The sequence below is a fragment of the Meleagris gallopavo genome, chromosome 13 (genome assembly GCF_905368555.1).
Source record: "Meleagris gallopavo chromosome 13, MGAL_WU_HG_1.1, whole genome shotgun sequence".
Taxonomy (NCBI): domain Eukaryota; kingdom Metazoa; phylum Chordata; class Aves; order Galliformes; family Phasianidae; genus Meleagris; species Meleagris gallopavo.
In genome coordinates this window covers 11618530-11631095 of record NC_139416.1, presented here as the reverse complement: position 1 = coordinate 11631095, position 12566 = coordinate 11618530, and the positions used below count along the sequence as shown (strand labels likewise).

The following is a 12566-nucleotide window of genomic DNA, read 5'->3' as shown; positions in this document are numbered from 1 at the left end:
GAAGAAGGTCTCACAAAGTAACTTCATTCCTATATTCTGGCTTCTGAAATTGAGCAATGCATGTTCATAAAATGCCTGTGATTTCCCAAGTCAGGAAAACTTGTTTAAACTCCTCTAAAATAAATATAAATGTCATTGTGTTGAATAATACTGAGCCCATTCTCATCCTGTCTTATCTCATGGCAGCAGCTCTGTGCTCACCTTGCCGGTGGGGGCTGATGCAGAGCCTGGGTAGGGCACAGCATGGATAGGCACATTTGTTGCCTAGACTCTTTCGGGAATTTAGCTGCCAAGTACTAACAGGTCTTCTCTGAGCAACTGCAAACTGAGATATTTTTTTTTTTCCCCTCCAAAGCTTACATGTTTTCTACATTTGGATGGGTTTTCTTAGAGAGAGCAATGTGTAAATCAGTGACGGCATGGTTATCCATGTTGCAAGTTTTCACATCCCTGCTCCATATCATAGCCGTGCTGAAACTTCCTATCCAAACTGCTGTCAGTATTCTTTAATCTCGGCTCTGAATTTTTTTAACCGAAACTTTTCATCGACTCTACTTCTTCAAAAAGTTAACTTCAAAGAAAAGAAATCCAAGAAAAAAAGCAGGCTAAATAGTTTTTTGGCAATTTATGAATGTGTGTGTCTTGGGAGTGGCTCTCATAGTATGGAATTACGGTGCTGTCTATGGTGTTATTTTGTTAGGACATTTTAATGAGATTGCCAAAGGTGTCTTGTTAGTGCAAGTATTTGAAGAGTTGAGCAGCTAAATCTGTCTTTAAAACCGCCTGTTCATTGTGTAAGCTTTCAACATATGGACTTAAATATCAGTATCAAAGTCATCTATTTCACCTGTCTCATTACAGAAGTATATGTGACAGTTATAAGAATATAAGGGTTATGTAAAATTACATCCACTATTTATGTATTATTGTATCCAACACATATGTCCTTTCCATATGGGATGTTCTCACTGCACGGAACATGGTTGGTTCCAAGTATAACTCAACAGAAGCATTCAACCTTTGATTTTAAAACTGTTATCATCTCCACTTCAACAACCCACGTTGAAAGGAAATTCCAGATTGTGGGGGGGAAATGGCTGCCAATCTGAATAAGGAGGAATATCGTCAGATGGCAGGGAAGTATTTGTACTAGTTGTATTAACAGAAGCAGTGACCTTTACACACTCCAAAACAAGCCATATGGGCCTTGGATCACAGCAACCGTTTGTCAAGCAAAACTCCTGAATCATTTCAAGCAGTGTTCAAACACAGTCGTAAGAAGTCTGAACACAAAATGCTCTTCTAAAATGCATTTCTGAGAGAGGAGAGCTGCACCAGATTTTTTAGGTAACTGCTATTTAAATCTTCAAATCCTAGGACAAATTTTTTGGCATAAATGTTGGCCCATCCATTGTTTGGGATGGAAGGCAGATGGGCTGCAGTTTACAGTTGCAGTAAGAATCCAAATTGAATTCTCTGGCTTGTTCTTAGAAGAGATAATGAAAGTTGAATAATATGCACTGGCAGCACCTTACAACCTTCTGTGAGGTTTTTTTCTTCGGCAGGGTAAAACTATTCTGCATCAAATTTGTATATGGCCACCTTCTCCCCTAGTGTAACAAGTGGTTCCTCCAGCCTTCTTTTGGTCTTTTGACCTCTAAACTGTGCAATCTTTGCTCTCATTCTTCAGGCAATCTCTACTTTCGTAGCTCCTGCAGAAGTGAGCACTGATTTAGTATTTAGCCTATTTATTCATTAAACTGGTGAGAGTGACATTATGCTCCTCAATGACAACAGTGATCCTTAATTAAAACAAATTTAACCTGTATCATAAATTTTCTTAATGAAGAGTAATATACTGAGTTCTGAGTTTGCAGGTGACAAAGTAATTAATGGAGTACACAGGGTGGCAAGCAGAATGCACTTTAAATGTAATCTAGAAAACATCAATAAATACAATAGCATATTTCAAAAAAAAAACAAACACAAACAACCAAAACCAGAGACCAAATTGTGTATGTGACCTTTCCCCAGTGAGCAACAGAAAGGGAGTAGGGATAATATAAGCAGAACTGTACAAAGAGGTGGGGAGCTCATCCGTCAGAAATTCACATCCAATAAAGTGATTCAGGCAGTGAAGTTGTCTGAGTTTAAATGATGTCAGGATTCAAAATGATAGACAGTGGCTAATTCTGAACTTCCTGATAAAGACAGTGAGAGAAACGAAAATTCTCTGGCAGATAGTTAACTCTGAATTTGGTCCATTAAGTCCAACAATCTTTTTACCTGGTGGACACCCCACTTCACTACTGTTCAGCTGTGAATGAGGAAGCTTTCATGATCTTAGCACTAAAGGATTTATCACGCTTTATATAAATGCTTTGCCCTGGCCCCCCACAGTTGTGACAACACAGACAGACTGAACCAATGGGCAGACCTGACCACAATACAAAAGGAAAGGAGCCCAGCCAAGAGCCTGTGAACATTTTCTGTCACTATTTTTTAAAGATCAGTGGGGTGATGTGAGAAAGGGTTTTTAAGAGCTGCAAGGTTATATTTGAGATCAGCGGTGGTCTAGAGCCTTCAAAATGTTGCTCTGTTGGTCATCCTGAATGGAGGTGTTCACAGCTGCTGGACCCCAATACATATCATTTCTTTTCTGGCATTGATGATGCACAGCAAACCTGTTCCCCACTGCCTTGTCTCCCATATCTGTGTCTTGGTGTCGTGTTGGGTCTCCATTGTGGTTAAGTAGTAGCTGGAGAACAGAGACTGAGGAAAGCATTGAGAACAAAGTCCCTTTGATACCTTAATAGGTGCTCAGATTGCTTGTCTTGCAGTTTCTCTTCATTACCGTATACCAAGCTGCCACAGTTTGCTTTTTTTTTCCCCCGAAAAGTCCTTTCCTCCCTAAAAGAGCTTATAAGACAGATAGTAAAATGCAGGGAGAAGAGGATGGTTTAGGGTGAGACTCCTTTTCTTCCCCTGCTGCCTTGTTCGAGTACTTCTTTTGCTGCCTGTGCTTTACATGCAGTCTGCCATCCTAGAAATACTTCTCAGCTTCCCAGAAAGTGGCTTTGGGTTGGAGGTTTGTGTGCAGTTGGTCCCAGCATATCACTGACACAGGAGATCCAGCTGTGCTGCCGGTACAGCCATACCATGGCCAGATGGTGCTGCCTGAAGCATCTGCCCTGCATGATGCTGTACCCCCAGTGCCAGGTGGGAAGCCCTGAATTGCTCGTCTATCTGTGACTGTTGCAGTTAGTAATACCCAGGAATAGCTCATAAACTTTGCACTTGGACTTCTGCAGCCAACGCAAACTGATAGCAAAGAATGATAACGCCTGAGGCTTTTGAGGAGGTTACAAGAAAGGACAATGTCTGGGCTCTAGGAGACAGATTATTACAGTAACCTCCTCAATGCCAAATAAACAGAACAGCTGACTGTTGCTGAAATTTGGCTCACCTCTGTATGTGTGATGGGAAAGGAACATTTCTGCTATGAATTGCTGTGCTGAGAGGGTTAGTTTAGGTTCGGAACTACATAAGTGCACTGGGAGTCTAATGTTCTTTTATTAGTCCAACTCCTTCTTGACCTCCATGCCAAAAAAAAAAAAAAAAAAAAAAAAAGCAGGGACTTCTGCATTACCTCATAACCCACCAAGGGCAAATAAACTTTCAGAAAATCTAGCCTTTCTTTTTCCCAAGTCTCATTAAAACTGAAGTCTCTATTATTACCATGCAGACATTTTGCCCTCTTTATTTTGAAATGGTGCTAATAGCAAAGATTGCTTGCAAAGTTTCTGATTACCCGCTATGGCTGAGAGCAGTTTCCCAGCAATAGTCTCCTTGGAATATTCAGGGTTATGCACAGCTTTTAATTCTTTAAAGAGTTTGGTGATAAGTAGCTTGTTTACACTCTGATCTCACTTGCAAAGCAGCCAGCGGATTTCTGACTGTGCTCAGCCACTTCCACCACAGAGCAGCTGGTCCAGTATCACAAACCTGAGTAGGTAATGCAAAACCATACCATGTATTTACTGGATCTACCCACTAGATAGTTGTACTACCTAATGCAATCACACAAAAAAAATGCCAGTAAGATGGCTTCTGACCCTGTGTCTCAGCACTTGGAGCGAGCTTAAATTTCTAAGTGTGAGGGGAGGAAGGGATGGGAGCAAGAAAGACATCCACCTTCCATTTTGACCTACATGTTTTAGTGGCTTGATAGTAGGTGCTGACCTGGCTGGCAATTTATAGTGTCTCTCAATGCAATGAATTCCTTCTGCTTTCTTCCTGCTTTTTCAAAAAGTAAATCCTATGGCTTTATTTATTTTCCTCTTCTATTTTTTCCTCCTTACTACAGTTGTGTATTGTTGCTTACATGAATGAAGCATGCAATCAGTTCTCTTTAGGTGGCCGTGATGAAAAAATATGCTATTTTATCTGTTAATACTGAGATGCTTAGGTGTTATTGGAGGAATTTTTCTCCATGAAAGGAATTTTACGTGACACGGGGCACTTCAGAGCAGGGTCTATAGTGCAGTAGCAGTATGTGTAAGCACATAAAGTGCTTGTTTTCTTTCTTTTAACGATGTTCCAACACAGTGCGAGATATTAGCTTCCAGTAGTGTGGGAGCACTTAGATTACAGTAGTGTTACCTCATTATACTTACTATTATGACTGCTACCATTTATTCACAGTAGTAAACATTGTACTAAACAGTAAGCATATATAGGATTTAGGCTTTAAAAAAATAATAACACAATTATAAGCACTGAGTAATCTTGAGAAATTGTGTTTAGTAAAAAGAGTTTGCTGGATCATTGTGTAAAGCCACAGAAATAGGTGGTACATAGTTGTCTGAAATCTTTCCCATTGAAATGATTTTTTTTTCCATGTAAAATTCTGAAAGAAATTAAATGTTGGAGTTTAAGTGTGATTCACTAGTAAGCAATTCTGCAGAACTTGAGGCAGTCAGCCATTCTGTCTTTGACCTCTTCTGTGACTGTTCGGAAGGGTGACTGACAGTTGGATGATGGTGGTTTTTGAAGAGTAGTTTTCTTCTATATCAGTGGATAAGACATGTCAAACTTCTAGTAATTTTCAGCCACTCCTCCAGAAATAGCTACACTCTTTCATTTACTTTTGCACTACACTAGAGCCACATAACACGAAAGAGATAAAATTATGTTGTATGAGTTTTTATAGTTTAATGCGTCCACATTTCCATTTTAGAAAGCAAAAAATATAAACAACATTTTTGCTTCTATGTCTGGATGATGTGCAACAGCTCCATAATCAATAATAGAAAATGTTACTGAAAGGCCCCATAGACCTCAAAGAGATAATGTGAATCAGCCATTAACAGTAAGTCATTATAGAACTTATTAAGTGAAGCCTTGGGGCTGTCATAGAGCCTAAAGGTTGACATAAATTTTTCATACACATTGAACTTTGCTAAATGTGCTTGCATTTGATTAATGATGACTTTCTTCAGTACGCTAATAAGAAAGAAAATACAACTTGGGCTGTGGCAGGGTGAGCAGCCTCCTGGAAGGGACTTTCTGCAGTGGTGGGGGAACAATGGGGCTTCCTAAAGCCATCTTATCAAGCACCAGGGAGTTTATTACTCCATGAAAAATTCTTCAATACCACCCATTGATAGGGCACTCAGCACAGCATGCGAACACGGAAATCAAGTTTTGTAGTAGAGGAAATGAATATGTCATGACTCTAAAATCACCACCACCACCACCCCCCTTACAATTTGTATATATATCTCAAATAATACTACAGAAGCTCTCTGTGTTTAAAAGCAGCTCTGTGAGATGAATGGTAAATACGTCCACAAGATCTATTACTGCCAGAGCTGGAAAAAGTTTGCCAAATTGGCCAAAGTAGTCATGGATTCATGGAATAAGTTAGTGCTGTCCAGACCTTTCTTCAAGTGAAGGGTTTCTTTAGTTGCTGCTGCTTTTGTCTTCTTTTCCAACCTATGTGGATTTGGTCAGTTAAAATAGGCATGTTTTTCACTTGTTAATATAGGAGAGAAAATAAGAGAGGTAAAGAATGAAAGGAAGATCATTAACTTCCATCTAAAGCAGTCATAAAAAGTCTAAAGCCTTTTTCACCATATAATCACAGATCATAGAATATCCCAAACTGCTAAGGACCCACCAGGATCGTTGTGCTTCCATCACCCAGCAGCGACCAAGGCATAGGTGTGCTATTAATGCTGTTTCAGTGGAAACCAGGACAGGTAGGAGATGTTTTATACCTCGTTACTACCAGCGATGATGTTGCCTTACCAAAGCATATTTCCCACAGAGGCGTGGAGTTCTTTGCCCAACAATTTGGCAGGTATTAGGTGTGATGTTGCTGTTCCTGATGCAATTACAAGTTACTGAAAGTGAACTAAATGGAAGCTAAATATCTATATCTGTCTTTATTCTGTATTTTATATATTAAGTGTATGAATTTATATATAGAATATATAATTTCTTTTTGAGTTTAGCAGTTGGACAAATCATAAGAGCATCAGTGGTAATTTCAGAATCAGGTTCAATTCCCTTTCCCAGTTAATATATAATTATTTATACAGTGTGAATTAGCTTGAACGGAAAGTCTGGAAGGGCATATTTCTGACCTGGAAAGAGGTTGTATGCGTTCTCTTTCTTTCCAAGGGGAAACATGAAATGCTTTATAAATGCTGCTGAAACTATTACAGAGCCCCTGACACATATAACCCACCACATATGCACTGGAGATGGATTTTGGACACTGGCAAAATCCACTGTGCAAATAACAAGCTGCTCTTTGAGTATGAAGTCACAGCTTTTGTACTCCCTATGATAAGAGAAGAGAGACGAGGAGTAAAGAGCTAACTTCAGAAGCAGGTTTGAAGTTTCTAAGGGAGGAAGTGAAAAAATACAGGCAAGGCCCAGGATTTTGTGCAGAACTATGAGAGGCACATTTTTCAGATGACTATGAATTTCACTTGAGAGAAGGTCCAAGTTGGTTAAAATTGTTATTCTTCTGACTGGGGTGTAAATGGTGAGACAAGATGAACCAGGGATGGGCTTGAAATAGTTTCCCTATCAAATCCTGAGATTAATGACTAGTAGGCCACCTGAACAAGCTGAAAACATCACTCAGAGCAGATCCAAAAGCGAGGCTATTCTCTGTGTTGGATTAAGGCATAAAGAAGTAAGTCCATCAGATGTTATAATAGTACAGATAACAGTAGAAAAACTCAAGAGACTAGCAGCTAACTAACTAATATTATTGAGCTCATTGATTGCCTTACACAATTTATTATTGTTGTTGTTGTTGTTTTAATGCAGAATGTAATTCTGGTGCCAACTGTTCATCTCTGAGTACAGTACCTCTGTACCACCTCCTCATCAATATGGAAACTTAAAAAGATTTTTATTTACTGCAGTTTTCAATGAAAACAAAACAAAACAGAGAATTCTGCTGGGATAGGTAAAGCATGAAAGAATTCCTGGCTTTTGGGTCCCAGGAAGCTAAGGTTGTCTCTTTGTGAGACAGATTTAAAGTTCCATTCTTCACTGTTTCGGAAGGCTTATCAGCAACAACGTAGTAAAACTGAGCATTTTATTTTGTCAATCAACAGTGTGGAGCCAAGAAAACATGCAAATTATTTAAAATCTTTTCTCATCTGTGGTCATATCAGTTTCTGAGGCATGATCATGCACAATGTAAATGTTGGTGTCAAGCTTACAAGCTTGTACCCTTTGACATGGTATCAAAACCTGCTTGACATATTGGCAACAACATGACAGAGACAACTTAAAAACCCCAAACAAACCTTTCCCTCCCCTATCAGTTTAGGTTTTGAGAGTTCCCTTAGCAACCAGCACTGAACCAGCATACCTAATTGCTGTTTGCTAGTGATGAGAAAAAATGTGTATGTTTACAGTGTGGATATATGAGAGAAAGGGGACACAACAACTTTCCAGGTGACAAGCAGCTAGACAAGGAGATGAGTTTTGTTTTTTTTTTTTTTTCCAGCAAGAGCGCATACACATACTCCATTCACTGGAAGAATTTTCTTGTTTCCCCTACTCTTCCATCTCTAAATGATGCTGCAAGCAGAACGTACAAGAGGCTGAAGCATCACCTGCACTTGCTAGGACCCTTTAACTTACCTGCTTCAGAGCTGTGACGATCCTCCTATTAATTATGGTTTGCCTTCAAACCCAGTGAAGTTATAATGAATCTTTCTGTTGCCTTCCAGGAATGTGAAGCTCAATCAGGGAGTGAGGAAGACTGCCCCAAAGCAACTCCTGCAGGTAAAATCCCTTCCCAGGTTCCTCAGGTGTTTGGAAGCGCTGGCACAAACTACAGGCCCAGCTCACATTCTTCTCCAATTTGTGTTGGGGCTAACCCAGTACTGCTGTGCTGGGCAGATTTTTACACTCACATTATGAGCATGAGACTCCAATGACCACTGCTGTGAAGTTTAACACAAATAGATGTTCTGTATCTGTGCCAAAACACACCGTTCATTGGGGTGCTGCAGATGATACCTAATGAGTATAATTCCCAGCATTTCAGAGGTAGTGTTGGCTGAGATTAGCAAGACTAACTCAATAAAGCACAATCATAATTGCATATTCACTGGGAAAGGGAAAAATAATCAAATGAAAAAGGACAAAACCAGCAGGGAAAGAAAATTTATTTCCAAGCATCTACGAGAGTGCTACAAACAATAGAGACTAAAACTCAAAGCATTTGAAACTTAAAAAATGTAGTTGACAATGTCCTTCTTAAAAAATCAAACATAAAAATGTAGAAAATGCAGTTATTAATTCTAAACCTTGCTCAATAGTGAAACAAAACCAGATAGATAGCATCAATGAGGATGGAGTCCTACAAATGACTTTTTTTTTTTTTTTAACTTTATTTCCATTTGTTAATTTGTAAATTGATACTCATTTCATTTTTTAATATTTATTTAAATTTAAAATGGAGAAATGTGCAAATCTAGCAAAATATTCTTTGGATTATAAACAGAGAAAAATCATCAGCCAAAGAAATTTGAACCAAGTTAATAATAAACTATAGAATTATATAGAATGCATACAGCTATAATAAAGTGAAATATAACAATAAACATTATAGAGCAAATCTGCTGATTTAGCAAACTCTGCCTTAAAACATAGGGATATAATGGGACAAGTGAATATGTTGTGATTATAGAGCTGAAACGTCATTCATAATTTTAATGAGCTAAATTTTAATCTAACCTACATACATGGGGGTCTTCAGAAAAGCAATACACCAACAGATCAGATTTCCTCTCAGATCAAGCAGTTGGGTACCTGACTGCAAATGAAGGACAGGGTCTGTAAAACGAACAGTAGAAAAATGGATATCGCTTCTATTTATTGCCACTTCCCATATTGCAGCTGCTGATCTCTGACCCTAAACAGCAAACTATATTAAATTTAGAAGAACTACAGCTGTACACAGATGCTGAAAATGTGGATGCACGGAACACATTCCGATCCCTCGCTCATTCTGAACTAATATAAAAAAAGTTATAGATCATTTTTCGATTAAAAACATACATTACAAAGAACGACTCTGAAAGCACTCCGTATTTCTGTCATCACAAATTAAAACACCTTCCTATCAGTGGATGATTCTATTCTACTGCAATAAATGAAAAATAAAATAAAAGTAAGTGCCAGAATCTTAATTAATATTCACGTAAGGTAATTGTCAGGTAGAACAGTCTTTAGGGAACTTATAGCTAAATGGGGTCAGATTTCAGTTTCTAAAACCCACAGTTTAGCACAGACAGGGAAATCACAGCCTGGAGTAAGCTGTAAGCACAGAGTACTCCCGTCCACTTCTAAAGTCAGTTCTGAAACCTCTGGAATTCCTAAGACGTAAGATAAATGCATATTATATGGGACATATTTAAAGGTATTACACTTAATTTAATCCAGAAAACACAGTAGTATTATAGGAAGATTATTACTGTGTTCTGGGAGCAGCCACAAGCTGTAGATAGAGGGTACAAAATGTTCACCAGACGTTACATTTTTTTTTTTTTAATCTAAGAAACATTTTTAAAATGTACTTGATTTTTAAATAATCACTTAACAAGGCAACAAACCAATTACAAACACATAATAAATAAGGCTATTAAAAGGTCACAACTGTAGTAAATTAGTCAGAACTATAAATGGGACATTAGAAACACTATGTTTTGTTCTTATATGCTTAATAACCAGAACAAGAATTAAAAAAAGAATCAGTTTATTTCAAAGTCTGCTTCTTATATTGAAGCACATATTAAAGCAACAGTACAATGTTCATAAAATATAAGTGTGATGCTGTAACATTTCTTACATGTCAGAATACTGATATTTGTATGTATACTAAAATAAGAATTTTAAAATTGTACAAATAGATACATTAAAAATGACATAGAAATAGGGCGCCTCCCACTGCAACAAGACAGAGTTTTTATATCTGGCACGTATTAGTTCAAGATGAAAGTATAAGCAAAAAGATTTACAAGAATCAGCTGTAACAAGTTTGATGCTCAAGAGACATAATAATTGTACATTGTACTGTACATACATCATATGGGTTTAAGCTGGCTGAATATTATATATTTCAAGTTTAAAAATGCACTACCATATAGAGTGTCCATAGTTTAAGGCGAAATTACAGCTCAGAACTGTTAACTTTTCTAATTTGTGGAAGCTTCTTTGACATAAAAGATTTAGATGTTCATAATACATAAAAGATTTCCCTTCTTTGTAGGTTCACTTTTAGCATCTTCCTTCATTTAAATATTCTGTGTTTCTTAAGTGGGTTTTTTCCTCTAGTGAAGTTGGCAGCCAACTTCTGCATTTGCCTTTTGTAGGAAAAGGTACTTCACAGTATTTACCACTTTTATGTCCTTTTTTATCAAAGGAATCCCTTCTGTCAAATGTTTAAATGAGACTTTTCTTGATTTTTAAAAAAATACCTGCTTACATTTCTTCTGGATTCTTCAGAACATTGGACACAGTTCTTAAGGCCAAATATTAAACTTTATTGTTAAGAATCATCATCGAAAGTGTCTTTGGAGCCATACAAGTCTGCAAGTTTCTTAAATCGAGGTCCCCAGTTTTGTAGATAGTCGTAGTCCAAATCAGAATCTGTTGTCGCTGACTCTAATGAGCTAAGTGAACCAGCCACTGAGCCTCTTCCTTCATAGCCATAGATCTGAATAGAGTCATAGGGAGGAGCAGTTGGATCGTTATCAGCCTCTTGTATTCTTGTGTTGATGAAATCATCAACATCAACGCTATTGGGAGCTGGTCGAAGCCCCGGTCTTGGCATATACTGATACTCAGGTTTTATGTCTTTACGAGGAATAAATCCATTGATGCCATCAGGGTTCTGCAAAGTAGCTATGTCAAAAGCTTCAGTATCCTCCTCTCCTCCTCCTTCATCATCGTAAGTAATAATGTTCTCACGGACATCTTCTTCTTCAAAAACAATCAGAGGTTCTTTCTTCTGCCTCTTCAGTGTTACAAACAACACTACAATGACTGTAGGGAATAAAAAAGAAGTTAGACTTCACTCTCAAACAGAAACTGCTTTATAACTAGATTATTGCATTCATTGAAATCTTAGTTTTTATGCTCCAGTTCAGCATGTAGTTTTGCTAGCATCTGCATTTTTAGCATACCCAGCTAAGTAAAAGCTATGATGTTTGTACACAGAGTTGAACATAATTATTTGAAGGTTTCTCTTTGGGCTGAATGCCATTGCTCATACTAATTGTTTATTACTGCATAACTTTAATTCATGAAAAGGATTTGTGGGCCCCTAGTGCTGTGTGACTGCTGCAGCACTGCCTGAGAGCGGTCTGATCACGTCTGCTTGCAGCAAAAAAGGATGATGCTCTTCTCTCTCCTGTATGCCCAAAGCTAAACTTCAATTCCATGTTCTGGGCATTTCCATGAAAATGGAATTGTTCTGAAGCAACAGCTCAATACACATCTTTACTCGTGTGTTCCTTCTCACCGCAGAATTCTTTAAAATACCTTAAATATGTAAGATAATAATGACGGTTGAATAATACGAGCAAATTAAAACATTTTATATAAATATTTTCAAATCATCAGGAAATGCTTTATAGCACTTTCTTAAAAGCAAATCTTCCCAGCCCTTCATTTGTCTTCCACACAAGAGAAGTTGGAGGGAAATAGCTGGCAGGAGCCATTAATCCTGGCTGACCTCAATAAGGAACCTGTCATCCAGGGAAGATCACAAAACTTAAAACTGTATGTCGTGACCTCCTTTAAACAGCACTCCTGATTAACTGATACTGGGCCACAAAAGGACATTCTTTGAGCACACCCAGACATATGCACTCGTGTTTACTATTGCAGTCATCATATATTGCATTTCAGTCTGCCAAATTAGTACTGCCTATAAGAATACATGCTAAGAGATTAAGATTTTTTTATACACCTTGGAATGAAAGGCAAGCTTAACTTTTAAATACAAATAATTGTAGAAGAAT

At 37.9% G+C, this 12566-nt stretch overlaps 1 protein-coding gene and 1 long non-coding RNA gene across 8 annotated transcripts in view; one reads left to right on the top strand and one right to left on the bottom strand.

Moving 5' to 3' along the window:
• LOC146543496 (uncharacterized) overlaps window positions 1-12566 on the top strand; it is a 45899-nt gene that overhangs the window by 25927 nt on the left and 7406 nt on the right. Inside the window, exons 7-8 of the long non-coding RNA XR_014886079.1 lie at window positions 6149-6263; window positions 8265-8319. This is a non-coding gene — a long non-coding RNA (uncharacterized LOC146543496). The remainder of the gene's footprint in view (window positions 1-6148; window positions 6264-8264; window positions 8320-12566) is intronic.
• Window positions 8689-12566, bottom strand: part of CDH11 (cadherin 11) — a 231687-nt gene continuing 227809 nt past the window's right edge. For all 7 annotated transcript variants that reach the window (XM_085234816.1, XM_085234814.1, XM_085234815.1 and 4 more), the window contains one exon: window positions 8689-11586. In XM_085234816.1, coding sequence (XP_085090942.1) covers window positions 11090-11586 — 497 coding nt within the window. In that variant the 3' untranslated portion in view covers window positions 8689-11089. The remainder of the gene's footprint in view (window positions 11587-12566) is intronic.